Raw genomic sequence first — 20,050 nt, 5'->3', positions numbered from 1 at the left:
CCCGGAGCCGTTCGCTAGCCCTTGGGAAGGCAAAACTCTCCCTCTTGGTCCTCGTGAAAAATTAACATATGTTGGTTATTGACTCAGCACATACTACAGTGCTGGGATGGCTATGACTAATTGCAACTCGTCTGCTACTCCCTGCTTCCAAGCTCAGCCTTGACAGATGGATGGGAGAAGTGAGAGGAGAGATGTCGGGTGGGTGGGGGCCGGGGTGGAGGGAGGGAGCAGGAATATTCGAGACGGCAAGCTCCCGCAAGAGGCCGAGGGTCGCGTCGAGGGAGCAGGGGGTATCTAGAGAGGCACTGTAGCGGCGTGAGCTACGGAGCTGGGCACCAGGAGCCTCCGCAGAGGTCCCGAGCTGGCGGGCGAGAGCTCTGGGCTGTCCTTCCCCCGGGGAACAGCGAGTCCTCGTGAGCGAGAGGTGTAGGCAGGAGCAAAGTGGGCAAGTGGGAGTTGGGAACAGCAGCCGCTTTCCTATTTAATCCTCTCCTCGGAGAGTGATGAGCTGCCAGGTGACACTCGCCGCCCCGCACCCGGAAGCCGCCTCGCCTGCTTACAGGTGCCACCGGCTGCTCCTGCCCTGCCTGCCGGGAGAGGTATATTCAGTGCTCTCCCCAGGGCCTTGCTCAGCAGGCGCAGGTGGAGGCAGCTCACTCAATCATCTCCCCCTGGCTGCCCAATTTGGGGGCTTTAGTAGCCATTTCCACAGAAGCATCTGCCCTGCCATGCAGACAAAGGATGCTTTTCACCCTGCTTGCCCTGGGGCAAACCCTCCCGAGAGGTCTGCATGCCCAGCATCCCTGGGTGGTCTGGGACAGGGGGTAAAACTACCCCGCAGCACAGCACCACAGATATCCCCGTCCCTGCCTCATCGGTGGAGAATGCCAGCCTGCTCTTTATTACCAGCTGTGAAGGCTCCTGGCAGCCGTGAGAGAGACGCCCTCACCGCAACGACCAGCTGCCGCAGGAAGGCATCTCTGGCCGTTCCCGGCGAGGTGGGGGATTTGGGACACGCCGGCTCACCTTGGCGTGGTAGGTGATGGAGTTTTTGGCCACGGCACACTGCTTCTCGACCAGGAAGCAGAACCTCCTCCTCTCTTCTGTAAGCGCCGTCTTGTAGCCATCGGAGACGTAGTTTTCTAGCTCGCCTTGCTTGTTGCTGATGGCTTCGATATACTGCAAGGGAAAGACACGCCAAGGGAGTCAGTGGAGAGGGCAACCGCTCCGCGGCACGGTTATCTCTGCATTCAGCGCGGTGTCCGGACAGTCCCCCAGAAACCCACAGCCACGTCTGCCCGGGCACCAATCCCCTGCAGAGCGGGTGCCGGTTCATTAAACCCGACATCAACACAGCGGGGTTTTTTGGTTGTTGGCATTACCCGTCGAGGCTGCTCCCACGAGCCAGAGGGAAAACCATCACCGCGCTTTTACATAACACGTTTTTTCAGACGGTGTTTAGCTAACGACGTGCCAGCAGGGGGCAGCAGGCGCACACACGCGTGCACACGTGTATGCCCGTCTGTGTGTGTGTGTGCATGCGTGTGTCTCACCAATCGTCCTTACTCATCTGAACTCCCCCACACAAAGCCACTGACTCACAACGTGGGCTGCAGAAGGCGTGTGGGTGGGATGGGGGAAGGGGAAGAGCTGTGCTGTTCGCTGCCGCCCTCTCAGCCATCCCCACGCACCTGGGTGCTGCTCGGGGAGAGGCCTGCGAGAGCCGCCCACGCTGCGGGAAACAGGACGAAGCTCCCTGCTGGCATGGCCCAGGCGCCGGAGCCGCCATCCCTGGTGCCTGCAGCAGCCTCTTCCTCCCAGGCAGATCATCAGGGTGATGGTCGCATCACCTACCCACCCACCCACCCGGGCTATTGTGTGATGTGCATAATGCAGCCAGCTCCCGGGCGTCAAGAGCTGCTGAGAGCACCCGGAAGCAATTAGGAGCCTGCCCCTTCTCTTCTCCAGCCTGTCTCCCCCTCCCTGGCCCACTCTCTTGTGCTCACCTGCCCCCGGGACAGGGACCTGGCCTTTCCCTGGGGCCACGCGCACCAACACACACACGCCCACACCACGTGGAAGTGACTCAGAAGCATCCTTAGCGCAGAAACACCGGAAGCCACCCAAAATGGCTCTCTGGCCCGTGCCATCAGGTGTGCTGCTTGGACAGACTGCACAGAGTCAGGGCCAGCCCCACGTCTCACCCAGCACCGTGCAGACTCCAAACACACGCGGGCATCTGCCCTGGGCTGCTCTGCTTTGGTTCGTCTACACCAGGGAGGCTCAAGCAGGGGCCACGCACCCCGGGGTGCCTTGGGATCCTTTCCACGGGGCTACATAGTGTTAGCACTACTGTGTTTGGAAAGACAAGGCACAAGATGAGAGAAATCCATAGGTGTGGTTTTTCCGGGTTCTTTGCAACAGAAAAGCTGCTCTATTATTTTATGTATTCGGAAAAAGAGCTGGCGTATTTTTTTAATGTATTCTAACAGCTGGCATTTTCTGAGGGCGGCTTTGAGTGTACCCAGGGGTGCCTTGAAACTAAAATGCTGGAGAACCACTGGTCTATAGGGTTCAAATATACCATGCCTTTTACTCGACTTCAGATTAACATGGCTAACTACGTCTCTGGTGGAAGAAACAAGACAGAAATCTCTGGCTAGCTGGGAAACACTCGCAGCCTTGCCAAGGCCAGGCCAAGCTCCCTGCTGCACCCAGCTGGATGCCTGCTGGGGCATGAGAAGACACCACATCCATTAATGACTACCAGCCCCGAGCAGATGATCAGGGGAGCCAGTAAGCAAGGAATGCACTGGAGGATTCAGAGATGGGAACATCTGCTCGTTGTTGGGTGGATGCCAGCTACCTATTCACTTTACGTGGGATGCCCAAGGTTGTGCCCACCTATTAATTCAGTCTGGGCTTGGCCGGTTCCTAATTCATTCCCAGCCCCTGAATGGCTCCTCTCTAAAGAGCATGGATAACTTCAACCACCGGCATGCCAGAGAGAGCGCTCCAGTTCAACCTGCCGTGGATCATGCTCCCTTTTCGCCTCCTCTTCCCTGGAAGGTGACAGAGGCACGACCGGCTTTGCAGTCCAGGCAAAATTAAATGTGGCTGGAGGGCTCCAAGCTCTCCTGGGAGACAGCCGCACCGGGAATTTGAGGTCCTGCACCTTTCTGCCTCTCTCCAATCTTTAATCGAGCTGTAGCAATTTCAGCTTCGGAGCCCCTTGGCACACTTGTGCAACACAGAAAATGGGGTGAAGCTCATCTGGGAAACGGCCAGCGAGATGACGTGATCGGCCCAACACCCCCATGAGAGCTCGGATCAGATCAGGGTTAGCATTGGGGAACTCCTGGCTCGCCGTCCAGTGGTTGGACTATGCCTTCCTCCTCTTGCTCCGAAAACGGCCGTGTTGTGCACACAAGAAGCTTCCTGGACCAGTTTGCTTCTGGGTCCCCCCCCACCCAAGCTCCAATTCAAATGTCGTTAGGGAGAAATCTCTCTGCAATCACAAGCTGCATTTAGAAAACCTTCAAACTCTTCCCCAGTCTTCCCCGCGCCTCCGTGCCGGCGCAATGCTCTGGAACGGAAGTAAATCAAGGTAAGTGACCTAACAATGCTCCCTGGCTCAGCACACGCCGAAACGGGGAGTAACTCAAAGGATGTGCATAATGCAGCTGCTGGGCTGCACAGAGACCAAAACCCAGTGAATCGGAGACGGGCTGTCAGGCTGTGGCCGGGCGGCATGAAGTGAAGGTAATTGAGAGAAAAAACCCGGGCCGAACTGTCCTGGCAGCCGTAGCCAGGGGCATGAGCCCTCCCGTTCCCTGCAGCCTGGAGCCTTCTCAGCAGCCAGGGGCAAGTTACAGTGGATGCGCGAGCTCCCAACCGAGCGCGCTGGAGGAGCGGTGTCTTACTACGGTCTGGACCCCATGCAGGGAGCGCTCCGGAAAGAAAACGCCCACTGCTCTCTCTCGGCATCCCACCGACATCGAATGGCCGGAGGTGGTGAAGAGAGAGACGCTGCACGGACTCTGGTTGGTTTGGTTTTTTTAAGTTTTCATTTCTTTTGCATCTACACATTCATTCATGCACTTTAAGTAATGCGCATTAAATCTAGTACTTTCATAGTAAGGTACTAGGAAAAGGCACATTAGCCTATTTTAATGCGCATTAGCTAAAGAGCAGGTTTTTGTGATGTTTTAATGGGCATTAGAATAGGCCAATGCACATTAAAGTGCATGTGTAGATTCGCCCTGCAGGATCAGAGGGCAGGCAGTTTCTGCTCTCAGCCACCACTACTCACTTCCCCCTGTTTGTTCACGTTTCCCTCCGCTCCCAGCCCAAAGTGGGAAGAGAATAACACCCCCACCCCCCTCCCGTACCCTTTTTTAAGAAGGAAAATGCAAGTGCAAAGCCACAGCAAATGGCAGGGATGCTCAGGGGCAGCGGTGGGACCCGAAACGCCCTTGACCCTGTGTTATTCAGCAGTCTGAGCAGCCCGCTGCAAAGACTCCTCCTGGACAGTTTGACTTTGCTGTTGAACAAGAAGCAGCATCAATCCAACGTGAGTCACTTGGACGCAAGAGTGGCTGGTCCTGCACCAGGCTGTAGACTCGGTTTCACCTGGCACAGGACACCTGGAGCCAGGTCCTCCCAGGGTGTTAGGGGCAGTGAGGAAGAGCATGACCTCCGGACACAAAGGACAGCCCTAGGCTCAGTCAGCCTCCTGTGAAAGGCAGGATGCAGCGATTTCCATGAGCCTCGCGAGATCCCCGGCTGCAATCACCATTTACAAATCCACGAGCAAGAACCCTTGATCTAACTCTTTGATTTTAGTCCGGTCTTGCAATTGTACTTGAGCGATTTCCCTCAAGAAAGGCTGCGTCTCTCACGGGCTGAGTATCAAAGTTGATGTGCAACTAGAAAGATCTAGCGCTGCTTTTTTCCCCCCTTTGCTACTCAGGAGGACACACATTCAAACAGTTGTGCAGCCTGCCGCGGCTTTATCCAGATCCTTTGATTTTACGCTATGTTGGAAAATGCAACCCTCTCATTTACTAGATGATTAATTATTTACTCATCTTTGTGGGGATGGATATGGGAATTCAATTAAAAACAGCACTGTAGAGGGTTTTTTGTTTAGTTAAATAAAACATTGTTTAGTGCGCTTGATGCATAAGAAAGAGGTTTTAAAGGCAAAACATGTTTCGGGAGCTCACTCATTTATCAGCCAGAGATGGCTACCTGCAACCAGTGAACGGAGGCGATTGCTCCTGGCCTGCAGGCCGGGCAGTTTTAGGACTAGTAGATCTCAGCCTCTCTCCTAACATCTATCATAGGTTAGCGCAGCAAAAACAAACCCTTTCCAGCTTTTTTCCACCCCAACGCTTTCTCTGCTTACAATGATCTAGATACCGAACCAATTTGACCAGGGGTATCGAAGTCATCCCGTCTCACGGGCTGGGTGAGGGGCTTCAGGCCGACCCACAAGTCGTACATTGGAAACCCCCGAACTAGACCGAAGAGAGGAAAATATTCTGTCTGTGGCTGCTGAGAAGGAGCTAAGCGTAGCACTTCAGGAACCTTGTGATTTCAGCTGCTCAGACGGAAATGACCCCTCCCCGTTCAATGGCTTGCCTTTCTTAACATTTCAATGCCTAGCAGGTACCAGCTGGATAATTTATATTTAAAATGATCCCAGTCGGAAGTAGGAAGGCTTGGCCTTCAACGAGGTTGTTCATTTCCGATGGAAAAAGGTGGCATAGGTTTACTTGGAAGAAAAAATATTAAAAAAAAAAAAAATCCAGTAATAGTTTCCCAGTAAATAAATAAATTAAATATGTAGCCACTCTGATGCAACGTCCCAGACAAACGAGCCCCAACTGACCGGCTCACGGAGATGCTGGAGCCCAGCCCTCCCCAGACAACAGGCAGCTCTAGAAAGCGTTTCTGGGTTTCTAGGTTGAAAAGCCTTCAAATAACTCTCTCCTCCCCTGTGTAAAAACATCATGTTAAAATTCAACAGGAACAGGGATGACCTAATTAGCAATGTCAGCACTTTGCCTCTCCGCCAAAGGGAGCAGAGATTTGGGGCGGGGGAAGAAAGGTTGTCTCCTGGCTGTTGTTGCTTTAGGCTCGGCGCTCTCCTGCTGGGCAAGGGGCACAGCACCGAAAGACGGAGAAGAAAAATCCTGCAAAGCATCAAAAATCTGCGATGTGTCAACAAAGTCTGGATGAGCCGAGCCGAGCCGAGCCGAGCCTTGCAAAACACAGTATTACGGCCTGAACGCGGGAGCCCGTGACCAGCGAGACGGGCACTCGCACCGCCAACAAGGTGAAAGCCATCCTCTCTGCCAGGCTACACGGACAGCAGAGGAGGCACGGCCCGTGCGAACCATTCCCCGACCGGCTGCCATTCCCACAGCCTACAGCTTTAACTCTTTGGCTCATGCACCGTGTTATAAGGGTGCTGCTAAAATTAATGCAGGCCCATATAGCTTAACACAAGCAGTTCGGTCTGCTTCGCCAGGCTAGGGAGCTACCCTAGAACGGCGCGTCTTTAGGAGAAAATCGACTGCACTTCCGCTCTCCAGCAGCTCAAAGTGAGGAGAAAGAGAAGAACATCTTAGTGGGAAGATTATGCTGGAGCAGAAGAAACCACATTGCACAGCTTCCAACTTGCACAGCTATAATCGCCGCTAACCCGGGAAGACTGAGGGTTGTAGAGAACGAGATGGTTTTAGACCGACAAGTTCTTCCCAGGTGCTACCAGCAGGCTAAAAGCAAGCCTAGGTTTGTAGCACATTGACATGGAAGGCATGCGAAAGGTTAAAAAGGACCAAAAATAAATAAATTTGAGATTCAAACCCTTTGACTTGTGCTGATGACAAACTCTTGAAAACAGTGGGCATCATACTGGGACTTTGCTGAAGTGTTCAACATGAACATACGCTAATTAGATGAATTCATCCACGTTGTTTATTGAGAGAAACAAAGCCGTGGCAGCCAGTGAACAGTGTAAACCAAGGGCAGTGCTAATCACCACCATACCGAGCGGGCCGGCGGGGATCACCCTTGAGGACAACAGTACTGGTGATTAGGGGAGGGAGCGAGCAGCACGCCGCCGGTCCTGCCAGCAGCTCTGCACCGGGGCGCGTCTACACGAGATGTTAGACGTGCAGTAGACTAATTCTACTGCGCATTAACACGTCACGGCAAAACCCGTGCTATTACTGTATTAGTCTACTGCGCATTAGCGTCACACGAAAGGCGTGTGCCGGTGCTTACTGCGCAGTACTGCCGGTTACTGCACATTGATTTAGTATACAGGTATACATTTAATGCTAAACTTACCTGTAAGGTACTAAACTTAATGAACACTAACTACGGCACATTAATGAACCTGTCAACACGCCCTGGGAGGAGGTAATGACACCGGCCAGGGTAAAGGGGAATGTAACGGGGTGGTGAGCCTGCTGCCCGGTCCAGCCCGTCCTATAAATACACAAGCAGGGGCCTTGCACCAGCCCAACCGTCGGCCCTCCTCTGGAAGTAGGACGATCCCTCTGGCTCTGGCCCAGGACAGGCGTGCAGCAAGCTTATTTGGGTCTAGGTTGTCTCCTGCCTGCGCACTGCTGCTTCACCCAGTTTGCCTCCCTCTGCTCTCCCCTCTGAGGTTTTAAGTCACTCATGGGATATTCCCTCATTACCTAAATGCCTGCAGCTGGGCTTCTTCAACAAGGTGGCCTGCTCCCTCTTCAAGGGCCAGGCCATTTGCTAGCAGCCTTCACCTCCCTGCAGGGGGGCTGCACAGAGGATGGAGCTGGGCTGGTCTCAGTGGGGGCAGATGGCAGGACAAGGAGCAATGGGCTCAAGCTGCAGCAAGGGAAATTGAGGTTGGAGATTAGGAAAAATTTTCTCCCTAGGAGGGTGGCGAAGCACTGGAGCAGGCTCCCCAGAGAGGTGGTGCAGTCTCCATCCTTGGAGGTGTTCAAGACCCGGGTAGACAAAGCCTTGTCTGGGATGATGGAGTCGGGGCTGGTCCTGCTTGGAGCAGGGGTTGGACTCAACGTGACCTCCTGAGCTCCCTCCCCACCCTCATTCCCTGCCATTCTATGATTCTCAGTTAATTAGCAATTAAAGAAAGGCCAGGGGGCCTGAAGCAGTGCTCAGTGACAGCTCCTCGCTACCTCCTCCCAGCCCCATGGCGCGGCACAGCCGTGCCCCCTACGCTGAGCCAGGAGCAGACCTGAGGAGACAGCCCGTGCTATTATTAAAGTAAGACAAGAAGTCAGTGTAAACACTTGGCAAGGTGACAGGTTTCGGAGAATCTCGGAGCCGCCAGGCCGGAAGGGACCTCCCAAGGTCACTTCTAGTCCAACCCCTGTCAAGGCAGGATCATCCTGTCGAAACCACCCTAGGCGAGTGTTTGCCTAACCTGTTCTCAAAACTGTGTGAGCGGCCCTCGCCCACCCAGGCACGCTGCCCGAAAACCCCAAGGACACCGCAGCTTGCTGCCGGGAGAGCAGGGAGGCAGTGGAGGTCGAGGGGTACAAATCCTTCCTGATCCCATATGTGATGCTCTTCTGCTCCAGGGCAGCCCCATCAAGTCCCTCTAAGACCAAAGTCTCCGGGGCTTGCTTGCTTTCTCTTTTTCTTTCTCTCTCTTTTTTTTACTTCTAGCAGGAACATTTTAGTCGGATTCAAAAAGGGCCCAGGCACGTTCTTGCAGGAAAGCGGCGTTTGTAGCTCCTGGGCAGGGGAGCGAGGGGCACGGCTTCTGAACCAGAACGGCCTGGACCTTAAATCCTGGAGGCTGCAAGTGAGAGAGGAGCGGTGGAGAAATAAAGCCCTGATCAGATCCAGATGCTGAGAAATGGGTCTGATCAGGGCTGTACTTCCCCTGATGAGTGGCTTAAAACCTCAGAGGTGAGGGCCGAGGGAGGAAACCAGAGTGAAGGAGCAGCGTGCAGACAGGAGACAACTTAGACCCAATAAGACTGGGCAAGAGACCTGGGATCTAGCCCAGTAAATGGTCATTCTTGTGCTCTTGTCTTCTTAACATCAGCTTAGCCTGGTCCAAACCCCCAGTCTTGGCTGCAGCCAGCACCCAACACCCTTACGGCCCTTGCTATCACAACTTCAAACCAAGTTTGCTACTCTGAGCCCCCGACAATTTATGAAGGAGCGAAACCGCCTGGCACTTCCTCTGCCGTGAGCAGAAACCGTGCTTCTCAACCACCGACTCGTACATTTTTACGCCTGCCTTGCTCGGGCAACAAACACGACGGAGGAGGCTACGATGGCTTTCCCGGGTGATGCTGAATGGCAGTTAGGATGCAAAGGGTCTCTCAGGGGTGCAAGAGGAATGATGCTCCTTTTTCGGCAGCTACACAGCCTCATCGCTCATGGTGCCTGGGCTGGAAACCCGGAGCTGGCCGGAGGTGCGGGAAGAGTCCAGGGCAGGGTTAGCACTGACCCAGCGCGCCAGCTAGGAGCCACCGCAGAGCGCTCCCCGGTCACTAATGCAAACTAACAACCTCCTGGCACCTTCACGGTCCGGGGCGCTCCGGCCTGCCAGGCTCCGCGCGCTCTGTTCCCGTCCAGCAAAGCACTTTGGCAGCCGCCTTTAAAACACAAGCACGGGAAGCAAGTCCAGACCTGAGACGAGCGACTTGGCAGACAGCAGTGGCTGTGCCTAATGCTCTCTGGAGCCAGCCTCCCCCATCGCAGTTATCATCTAGGTGGAAGCCTTTGGGTTTTGCTGCGATGTCACTGGAGAGGGAACTAAAAGTCTCATGTCAGCCCTGGAGATGTGGACACTCTTCTCAGAGAAAACCCCACTGCAAGCCGGAGACTGAAGGCTGCGAACCGAGCTGCAGACGACCCCAGCTTCTCTTTGGATAATTAACAGCAACAGAAACAGGGCTGGGGAACAGCCGCAAGGGTGACCAGGGAAGCCACGAGATGCTCCCAATGCAGCCACAAACCCCCCGGGAGGCCACAGGGTTGTGCACATGCCGACACGCAACGACCCATTTCGCAGACCCAGCTCTAGGCCACCGAGCATGGTTCGGCTCCCTGACGGGCACCCCGTGCAGCTCGCCCAGGGCACGGCGCGGCTCTCGACGCTCCGCACAGCCTCCTCTTTGCAAATAAGTGGATCTGGGGGGCAGAGCCTCGGTGCCTGAGTCATGCATCGTGGCAGCGCAGCTGGAAAATCTTAGTCAAACGTTTAATCCAGCAGTTTTGCAATGCCCTTCAAAGGGAAAAAAAAAAAGGAGATTTTCTCCTCCTTTGTGCCTCTCAGGCAGAAGTGCTTAGACTCTCCAAATGCACACATATGCATCCTGGTGCTCGGGGGCTATTCTGACATACTTTCCTCCATCAGGCATCCAGCGGGCTGTAAAGCTGGCACTAGGAAACGTTAGCAGGAGTGTGTCATCGCTCAGGTTATCTGTGGCCAGCACTTCTGACTCACCACATCGCTCTCGTCCCTTCGTTTCAATGCCTTGAGAGCTGCCCTCTTGCACACTGCACACAGCATGGCATGTGTCCGGGCACACGTGTAAGACTAAGGCACGCACCTACACGGCATGATACGTGCTACCCCAGTTGTGCATCTGTCCTGGCTTCCCTCCAGCTCCACCCTAGATTACAAGCAGGCGGAGGCACGGCTGCACTCTTGACAACAGTAACGAGACAACAGGACGGAGAGGAAGAAAGCACGCGTGCATCCCTGACGAGGCTGACACGTGCCCTGAACCGGAGCCCTGGGGGAGCGCACGTGGCGCTGCCAGTCTGCAAAGCCCTTGTAGCTGCTGACTCCAGCGACGCACGCTGCATTGCTCCCTGCTGCCCCTTTTCTCCCGACAACACGGCCAGCCTGCTCCTGCGGCAGCATCTCTGCCACCTCCTCTCCCGGTCCAGCTCCCCCCCCCGTGTCAGTCAACGCGCATCGTTTGAACGACTGCTCGTTTGCTGCCAAGGCCCGACAGGCGGATCCCAAAGCAGGACACAAATTGCATTCTCTCTGCATGAAGCACTTTGCGTAGCGAGCAGAGCCGCACGGACAGCTTCTGCACTAGCTGAAGCTCATCGGATGTGAAATGTGCACCGCCGAGTCTCTGGAGCACAAGCTCATCATTCGGCCGTTTCTAAGACTCCGGTCTGCCGTTTTGTTTCCCTGTGAACGACTGTCTTTTCTCATTAGGTTTCCCGTCTCACAGGCCTCTTCTTCGGGGCAACAGCCCATCCGCTCCCTGCGCTGAACACGCCGTGCACACGTACAATGTTATATAAAATACAGACAAAGAACTAAAACAGCAACCAACTGCTCTCTTTGGCTGCCTGCGTGGGTGTTTCAAGATCAGCCACTTAAAACAATCCCTCAGCACGGAGAGCATCTGGGATGCGTCTTCATCAGCTTGCTAAACGCAGGAGGATTTGTCTTCTGAGGCCACGTTCCAGAACTCGAAAAGTCTTCACCTGCGCAAAAATAGCTCGGAGGAGCTGTTTCCAGGAGATGAACGAAGCGGCTTGGCTTATGGAAAAAGGGGGTTTAAAAAAAGCCACACACACACACACCCCCATAAACACCCATGTGAGCCTGGTCCCTAACAGGAGCTGATAGTGCTGCTGGGCTGCAGCCAAGGGACCTCGGCGTAGACACAACCTCACAATCCTCTACTTGCCCTTGAAGCGAATGGGGTACAGCTGTAGCAGCTGAATAGAAAACAGGGGCAAGACCTGTTCCCTCCTCTATCGAGCCAACTTGCCAAGATAGACCCCCACAGGGGGCTCCTCTAGCACCGAGCCCAAAGCTATTTGCTGGCAGGAAGAACCAGGGAGCCCCGCTGCCTCTCCGAAGCCCGAGGGATGCCAAGCACCAAGATGGACATCTCCAAAGAGGCTCCCCGGAGCTTGCCAGCTCTCCTCGCTTCCCGCTGGGTTGGAAAGGCAGCGGGGAGGGCTTGGCTGCTTCCCCCCGGCGGGAGCTGGCGATAATTAAGATGTCGCACGGCAAGTGCGTGAAGGCAGGGTCGCGGATGGGCAGGGGGAAGCCGTGTGGGAAGAGGAAGCAGGAAGGGTCGTAGGTGACCGTTCAGGCTGGGATACATCGAGTTCAGACTCCCCCGCCAAGTCTGATTTGATAAGAAGAGAAGCAAGTCGGGCCGGTGGGAAAACTCAACCACCACAACCACGAGCGGGAGGCAGCGATCCTCCCGGGAGAGATGTGAAATAACCCCCGCACCTCCCACCTCCCCGTGACTGTGCTCAGCAAGGAAGAGAGACGCCTGAAGTCAGAAGGCAACACAGCGCGGCTCCCCGCGTCCAGCCACCGGCAATCGGGAGCGGCCTCGGCGCTTTTACATAAGTCTTCCCCGTTTGTCTCTTTATATAAGCCCCGGTGGCCTGGTTTGAGCCGACTCATCAATTACTGCTTCCTGACCTATAACTAAAATTATTTTGCCTTATGGGAATATCAAAACGAGGCCTCAATTACAACAAGTTTATCGCAACTCGAGGCTGTTTGACCTGATGGTATTTAACGCTTAAAATATTCAGACCGGAGTGGTGCTGTGCGTCTCTCTGAAGACACTAAGATACCTTGCCGGGAGTTATAATCCAATCAAGGACCAATTTAACCTAACCTCCCCTTTTAGAAAAGGCTGCCAAGCCTCTCTCCCCACCCCCCTGAATAGCAGGAAGCAGCAGGAAAGAGAGCCAGCAAGGCTGGGTGAAAGATGCCCACCCTCCCCTACGCAGGGTGGGAAGCCAGGTGGGATGGGTGCCAGGGTCAGTCTCTCTGCAGATGCCCTCCCTAGGACCATGCCCCCGGCCCCCTCTCCTGGAGTCAAAGCCAATAATTCGCCCCGCTTGCAGACGGTCTCTCCAGGCCCAGCCCCTGGTCAGCATCTGGGAGCGCACGGCCCGGCCAGCTGGGTTTGGCCTCTCAAACCGCCGATGCCCCGAGGCCTGCGCCTTGCACATGAGCGCTCATCTGGCTCCCGTTGCCCGAGGGGCTTCCAGGCAGCCGCAGCAGCGACGGGAACGAGTGGAAAAAGAAGGACGGCGTCGAGCTCAGAGCGCCCGGGTGCATCGGAAACCGGGTCTGACACCCCCGCCGCTTTGGAGCAAGGCCAGTCGACTCCAACATTTCGGGGAACGCTCTCGGTCCCGGCAGCCGGGGCCGGGGGAGGAATCTAGACGCCGCAAAGGGACGTGCACAAGGCTGCGTGTTTAACACTGAAGCGCCGCAGCAACGGTCTATAGACTGGTCGATGGCCTTCGGGCACAAGCACGTCTCCCGGTAGAGCTTTGCACACTAGACTTAACTCCCAGATGCTAGTGATACATCATTCAATTGGGGAAGGAGGATGCAGCACAGAGGAAGAAGAGGGGCACACAGACCCTGGTGGGGGAAACTGAGGCACCCTGGTATATGGGACACGAAGCCGCTGGCAGGAAGGAGGAGTGGGAGGGTTCAAGGAGCCCCTCACCTGTGGTGTGAGCTTCCCTCAGTGAGCAAAACCCTCTTCTCTCCCACGACTGGAAGTGAGATGGAGAATAAGAGGCAGGTCTTAGGGGTCAAGAGCAACGAGGCTTAAGGAGGAATCCCTGATGCAGGAAGCCAGAGACAAGCCACACAAGCGGTTCTCCTTCCTTAACACAAGCCAAGCCAGGTTTGCCCTCGCCCCGTGAATCCCTCTTGATTGCAAATCTCAAACCAGAACGGACAGCTGTGCCCTTCGCCCGCTCCGCCAAGGTCACCGCTGTGGAGAAAACCTTGGGCGATGTCTACACAAAAGACTTTGGCTGGCCCGGTTACGTCAGCCTGGGGTGCAAAGAGGCACCGCCGCCGGCCAACGTGATTCTTGCTGGCAGAAACCCTGGTACCAAGACCGTGCCTTGACCAGGAGAACTTGCTTTGCTCTGTGCCAGCAAAAAGCTGAGCTTTGCTGGAGCCGTGCAGTGATATTCGTACCCCAGCAAAGTGCTCCTGGCACAGACACGGCCAGAGCCGGGGCCTTGGGGCGCATGTATGAGGTTAATGAGCAGCAAGCTCTCTTGCGTCATCCCGGTGAGCCCATTACCTGCTGCATTAAACGGGCAGCTTTCACAAACTGACTTGATCGTTAACCCACTAATTCAGTCTCAGCTGTGGCCAGGATGTGATAGGGGTTTGGCTGTAATTTGTTCGGTGAGGCTCAGGTATGTTTGTTTAATCTGAATATTGCTTGCTTAGCCTTCCTAATACAATCCATGAAGCAGTGCACAGAACTGGCTTGTCCTTCTGACTTCCAATACGTGCCAAGACCCCTGAAAAGAGAGATCCCTTTGCTAAGGGATGTCGGAGCCACTTGGTCGTCTCTCTCCGATCAAACCCTTGGTCCTCACTTATACCTGAGCCGTGAGCAGTGAGGAGCCGGGCGAAGCGGGCACAGGACTCGGTAACAGCAGCTCATAGCTGCAGGCCAGACGGGGAGAGTCAGTGGCCTGAAACCTCGCTACACCAGACCCAATCTCAAGGCCTGAAGCAAAGACACTGTAGAGCATTTAGACGCTCGCAAACGGCCACCGCAATGTATTAAATACTGTCAAGCGCTAGCAGGAGAGATCATGGACTAAGCGCGTTTAAGAGCTGCTCATAGGCACCGTCACGTGGAAGCAGAGCTCTTTCCACTGCGAGCCCTAGCATGGTTTGCTCACATCCATCTTTACAGTCCCTCCTTCATCTAGTTAACACAGAGACAGAAAAGTGTGTTCGGGTGTTCACGCTGCAGCTGGAGCTTTCCAGACCCAAAAGGGACAGAACAGATCTGGATTAGCTCTTCACCAGCACCCGAGGGTCGCGCACGAGGGGCTTTGCTGATTTGAGATTAGGTTTGCTTGGGAGCGGGTGTTGCTCTTTGTACCTGAGCAAAGCAATTGCACGTTCAGCTGGGCAAGTTCAAGTGGAGCGCCTGATGGGTCTCAGCCACAGGCCTTTCCCTTTGCGAACAAATCATCTCCCTTGGGACGCTCCTGCTGAGCTCTGAATGCCTCCCCGCCTGCTAAATCGGAGGCAGCAAGAGATCTCTCACACCTTTCGGAGATAAACCAGCCCACGTAGCATCCTGGTCCAAGCAAGCCCCTTGTCCCACCACAGGGTAGCCCTCGGGGTTCCCATTGCAAGGCTGGGCTAAGGGAAGAGGGAGCTGGAGCTCCTGGGACGGTTGGGGTGGTGGGGGATGAAGGAAGGAAGCAACATGTTCAGAGCCCATTTAAAGAGCATCCTCTTGTCCCCTCCGGCTGGGGCCCAGATTCGAAACGTGGGTTTTACTTCCCGACACCAACAAAATGCTGCGATTTAGCAGACAACAAACCCACATAAAAGAGCCGTCACGTTTACCGCAGCTCCCAAGAAAGGCGGCAGTAGATGGCAGAGCATCTGAATCCCGATGACCGTTCAACAGGCACTTGCAAAGTGCTGCAATGTCTTAAAAGTGCACCAGTCTTCAAAGCAAAAGCAGATTTCCTTTCTTTATTGAACAGAATCAATTTTCTCTAACCACCAGGACGTTCTTGCTGGCAGCCACTTCTCCCGCTATTCGAGAGGATAACCTCCAAGGGTCCAGCTCTTGTGTGACGGGTCTCCTTTCCAAATGCGGGCTCAAGGAGGCTCGGCTCCGGTTGCTGCCGGTACTGGGAAGAGCTTTTGGCATCCTGGTTACAAGCCAGGTGGATGGCCGTGGTGTTACAAGGCCACCACAAAGGTGGCACCATGCCAATCCCAACTTCTCTCCTACAAATGCAAATGCCCTTGCTGAGAAAGGCGCAGCTCGCTAGCTTCCCATATGGAGCGAGCAGTCAGAGAGCTCGTCTCCTGATGGAACAAGACTGAACGTGCACGTGACTGCAGCCGCTCAGCCAAGGATCCTGAGCTGGCCTTAAAGCCTGTTTCCAGGGAAGGCAGCAAGATATCCCGTTCTCCGTGCCCCAGGCAAGAGGCTTCCCCCTCTGACCAGCTGCTCTTTAGATGCTGGAAGTCAGAAGAGCGGAGCTGCAGACGCTATGCACCCCGACGGGTGGTGAAGCCCCGTTCCTGGCAGGGCCAGCCTGCGTGCTGAGCCAAGGCAAGAATCAAAACAAGAAAAGGGGAAATGTTCTGTGCGGGGGACAAGAGAAAGGTCAAGACGCAGGAAGAGGATGGCCGTAGCGGGCAGGCCGCGCCTCTGCAGTGGCTCGCAAGCCCCGGGGAGCACGGAGCCGACGGTTGTGCTGACGCCGTCCCCCTAGCTCCACTTCGAATTTGCAAGCCAGTCTCGCACGGCAGTTTCTGCTAGCCACGAAACAAAGCCTCTCCCTTCCTCCCAAAGCGTTTGTCTTAAAAAACTGCCTCGGCTGAAAAGTTTGTCTTCCAACATTTTGCAATAGGGGTTTAGAACAAGAGTCCAGCTGAGCTTTGGACGCTTCGGGGTCCCCTGCCGCCGCCACGCGGAGCAGTTTTACCGACCGGCCAAAACCCCTGCTCTCAAATACACCAGAAATAAAAGTGACATAATGGCAAGTGTTGCCATAAAGGGTGTGTCGTTCCCTCCTGTCTGCTGCAGACCTGCAACACCGACACACCGGCCAGCCCCGAGCAGAGGGGACACAGCACTTGGCCCAATTCAGCGATGGCAACTTTTTATTTTAATCCAGACAAATCCAGCCATTGAACAGTTTTCACGGCTCTTTTTAAGCCTACAAGCCATCATACGGCTTTTTCAAAGAGCTAAGCACTTCCTAAATGCCTACTCTGGAAAGATAAAGAGAGTCAGAGACTGATCCTCTTCCCCTCCACCCGAGCAAGCACCGCCTACGGAGCGAGCCCATGTATCTCTCAGCTCGTGGCAGGAACATCAAATGCTCAGTTCGATGGGCTGCGACGAGCAGTCGCTACCTCCCTGTAGCCTGCGGTAAAAGGCACAGATGGGAAAGAGCTGGGGAGAATCCATATGGACTAACCCGGGTAGGCACCCTGGGCGAAGGGCGAAACACCTCCCAAGTCGGGGCAAGGCCCACTCCCCAGCTAGTCGGGAGATGCCATAGCCCCCCGCATCTGTTCAGCATCGCTGATCCCCATACCTTGCATTTCCTACAGGTACCGGTGCCCACTGGTCTGCAATTCTCTTTCCTTCAGCTAACGATAAGGAAGAATGAACATCTCTCCTTTCCCCCCACTGCCGTGCACATGGGCAAACCGTCACGTGTACGAGTGCCCTTTGCTATGCTGCGTTTTTCTGATCGGACCTGATGAAGAAAGCCTTGCATTCGAAAGCTTGCCTAACTCTATCCCGACTACACAGCCGGTCCAACAAAAGCCAGCCCCCTAAGGAATCCTTGCCTCCTACAAAGAAACAGGCACTTGGATGCACAATCAGGTCTTGTTGCTGGGCAGACAGGACCCCGAAGTATGTTTTAGTGCCCCCACCGACTCGGAAGGAGCTGCGCAAACCTTATTTGACTTGTACCAATCCTTCCTGGACAGCCCTAGGTGTTTAGAGGGCGCCGAGACATAAGAGCTCAACACACAGCAGTATAAAACCCAAAATAAAACCAAGTCTCCCTTCTGGAGGCTGGAGATAGGACTGCTGATAAACACCTCCGTCGTTCCCCTTCAGTGAGCGCTCTGATCCGCGCTGCCAAAAGAGTAATTTGCTCCCTGGATTTCGGTACAATTAGAAATGTCACTTCCCTTGCATAACTTTCACTCTAATTATCTGCTGATTACTTTGCACGTGCTTTTCGGTACAGAGCCCTTCAACAGAGCTGGGCCGGGGAGTTGTCATCCGTGCTCGGGGACCGGTTGGGAAGGGTGACTTCTCATTCAAGTAACCTTTGACTAATGTCAGTCCCAGGGGTAATGCGGCAGCTCCTGCAAAAGGTCGCTTGCAAAAGGCAGGACTCTGCAGCTCCTCTGGCCCATGCACTAATTCCCCCCCACGCCCCTCCCGTGCAACAGCAACGTGTCAGGACTGCTGTTTACCCCACGGCCTTGGTGATGGGAACAGGCCCGGACAAGCAGAGAGAGCATTTTAGGCCACCATGTGCTTGCAGACGGATGCGCTGCTTATTCCGACTTGCTGCAGCCTGACGGGGGGCAGGTGAGGTTTGTATCTGGGGTCACTGGCATCCACAGGAGACTAACGCCCGCAGTCATTAACCCGCTCCGGGCCCAGCTCTGTCACAGTCATGCCTGGTGCTGCGTGCATCAGCGGCAACTTTCAGAACCGTTTGCCAGGTGCATTTTAATCAGACATTATTCCCGGGCTTTCTCCCAGCTTGGAAATCCAGAAGCTTGAGCCTCTACACCTGACAAAATGTCACACCCCCCTCACTGAGGCTGGGCCGCTGCGCCGAGCTGCTCACCTGCCTATCTAGGGACTCTGTGGCAGTCTCAGGAGGATGCAATCAAAATCTGATTAGAAAGCAGTGAGGGGTTTTCAAGTATCCTTGAATCAGAAGTCACTGCTTAGTCAAGTTATTTGCTGTCTCCAACGAGGACCCCTCCAGCCTGCGCTCGCCATCCTGTCACACCCAAGGGGAGTGGGAAAACGGAGAGGCATTGCAAAGGGAGAGGCCCCGGAGAAGATCTCCGCAGAAAGGAGACCCGCAGGGAGAGGTATCTAGCACAATGCAATTTCACCAGGATGAAAATCTTCCTGGTTCGGTCACCAATAAAAAAAAAAAAAAAGAGGCAACTGCAGTCAATTCAAGGAGAGAGAATTAATTAATCGAGCTGCAGAGCAAAAAGGGTTTTGCAAAGTCAAGCACCGTTCCCTAATCTAGGGAGAGCACAGAGAGGGAGGCGACCCAGCCAGGGTCACGGGGCTGGAGCAGGAGCCAGCCCCCCACAATTGCCAGTCCCATGCGTCACAGTCCCTGGACTCATATCCGATAGGAAAATGCTCTTCACCTAAAGAGCCGCTGCAGCTGGGCAAGTTGTGTGTGGCACGAAACAGCTGCCTTATGGAAAAGCAGCCTCGTGGGCATCCTCAACACTGGGCAAAGCCCGCAAGCAGGGCGAGAGTCCTACCTGCAGCTCCTTGTCCGTGTACTTCTGCGGGTTTTTGCTCCCTTGGCTCTTCTTGCGAAGTTTCTTCAGCTCTGCCTGGCACTTCTCCAGCGCATCTCCTTTGCTCCGCTGCTCTGTCTGGTATTTTTTCAGCGCAGCCTGGAAAGAGCACAGCAGAAAAGCTCTGAAGAGCAGAAACCAGGTTCTCTGCACCAGATGAGCACAGATCACGCCCTCGCGGCGGCGCGGCCCGTCAGGCTCAGGGTTTGCAGGGCATGTTGAAAGGCAGATGCACAGTCCTCTTCCTCTGAGAGCTGTGGGGGCACCATGTTCCCAACAACCCAGAGAGCGGAAATACCGTCTCCATCGTGGTTTCACAGTAGGATAGAGAGGTGAGGAAGGGAAATCGCTAAAAGCAATGAAAAGTTGATTTCATGCTGACTGGGCGATCGGAAAGCATCTAGCATGCTCCGAACACTACTGGAATCCAAATCAATAGTTACTGAATTAGTATCACTTCTTGCAGACTAAATTGGGAAACGCACGTCTTACAATGCCCAGAACCCGCTGGCCTGGAGGCCACGACGGGGACGGGGTGTGAAAAGCTCATGGTGGGCACGGCAGGAGGAAGAGCACTGAAGCCTGCAGGTTTGCAGAGGACAGCAGGAGGGGATTGTTTTTGCTTAAAAAGCTGCAAAAGGGCCATTATTTAAATAGGAGCCTGCTGGGTGCCTGGGCTTTAACCCTGGCGGCCGTATCTGGACCTACGCAAAGGTGAGCAGAACGAGCCATGCAAGGGTGCAAGTCTTTCCCCCACGCTGATGGAGGAGGGAACAGGGCAGCAGTGAGGATGTCAGGAAGTGCTGGTTAAACAAGGGTTTGATTTACTTACACTGAGGTACCGGGAGTCCAGCTCAACCTTCTGCTCCAGCTGTATGAGGAGCTCGTTGTGAAAGGACTTCAGCTGCAAACAAAAAGAGAAACGCACAGTGGATGCCC

At 54.7% G+C, this 20,050-nt stretch overlaps 1 protein-coding gene across 6 annotated transcripts in view; it reads right to left on the bottom strand.

The window, feature by feature from the left end:
• The window catches only part of BAIAP2 (BAR/IMD domain containing adaptor protein 2), a 77,313-nt gene that overhangs the window by 18,228 nt on the left and 39,035 nt on the right, over positions 1-20,050 (bottom strand). For all 6 annotated transcript variants that reach the window (XM_014605276.3, XM_059731966.1, XM_006270636.4 and 3 more), the window contains 3 exons: positions 19,944-20,015; positions 19,073-19,210; positions 1,027-1,179 (listed from right to left, as the gene is read on the bottom strand). In XM_014605276.3, the coding sequence (XP_014460762.1) occupies positions 1,027-1,179; positions 19,073-19,210; positions 19,944-20,015 (363 nt within the window). The remainder of the gene's footprint in view (positions 1-1,026; positions 1,180-19,072; positions 19,211-19,943; positions 20,016-20,050) is intronic.

The sequence above is a fragment of the Alligator mississippiensis genome, chromosome 8 (assembly GCF_030867095.1).
Source record: "Alligator mississippiensis isolate rAllMis1 chromosome 8, rAllMis1, whole genome shotgun sequence".
NCBI lineage: Eukaryota > Metazoa > Chordata > Crocodylia > Alligatoridae > Alligator > Alligator mississippiensis.
This window is presented reverse-complemented; position numbering and strand designations above follow the sequence as displayed.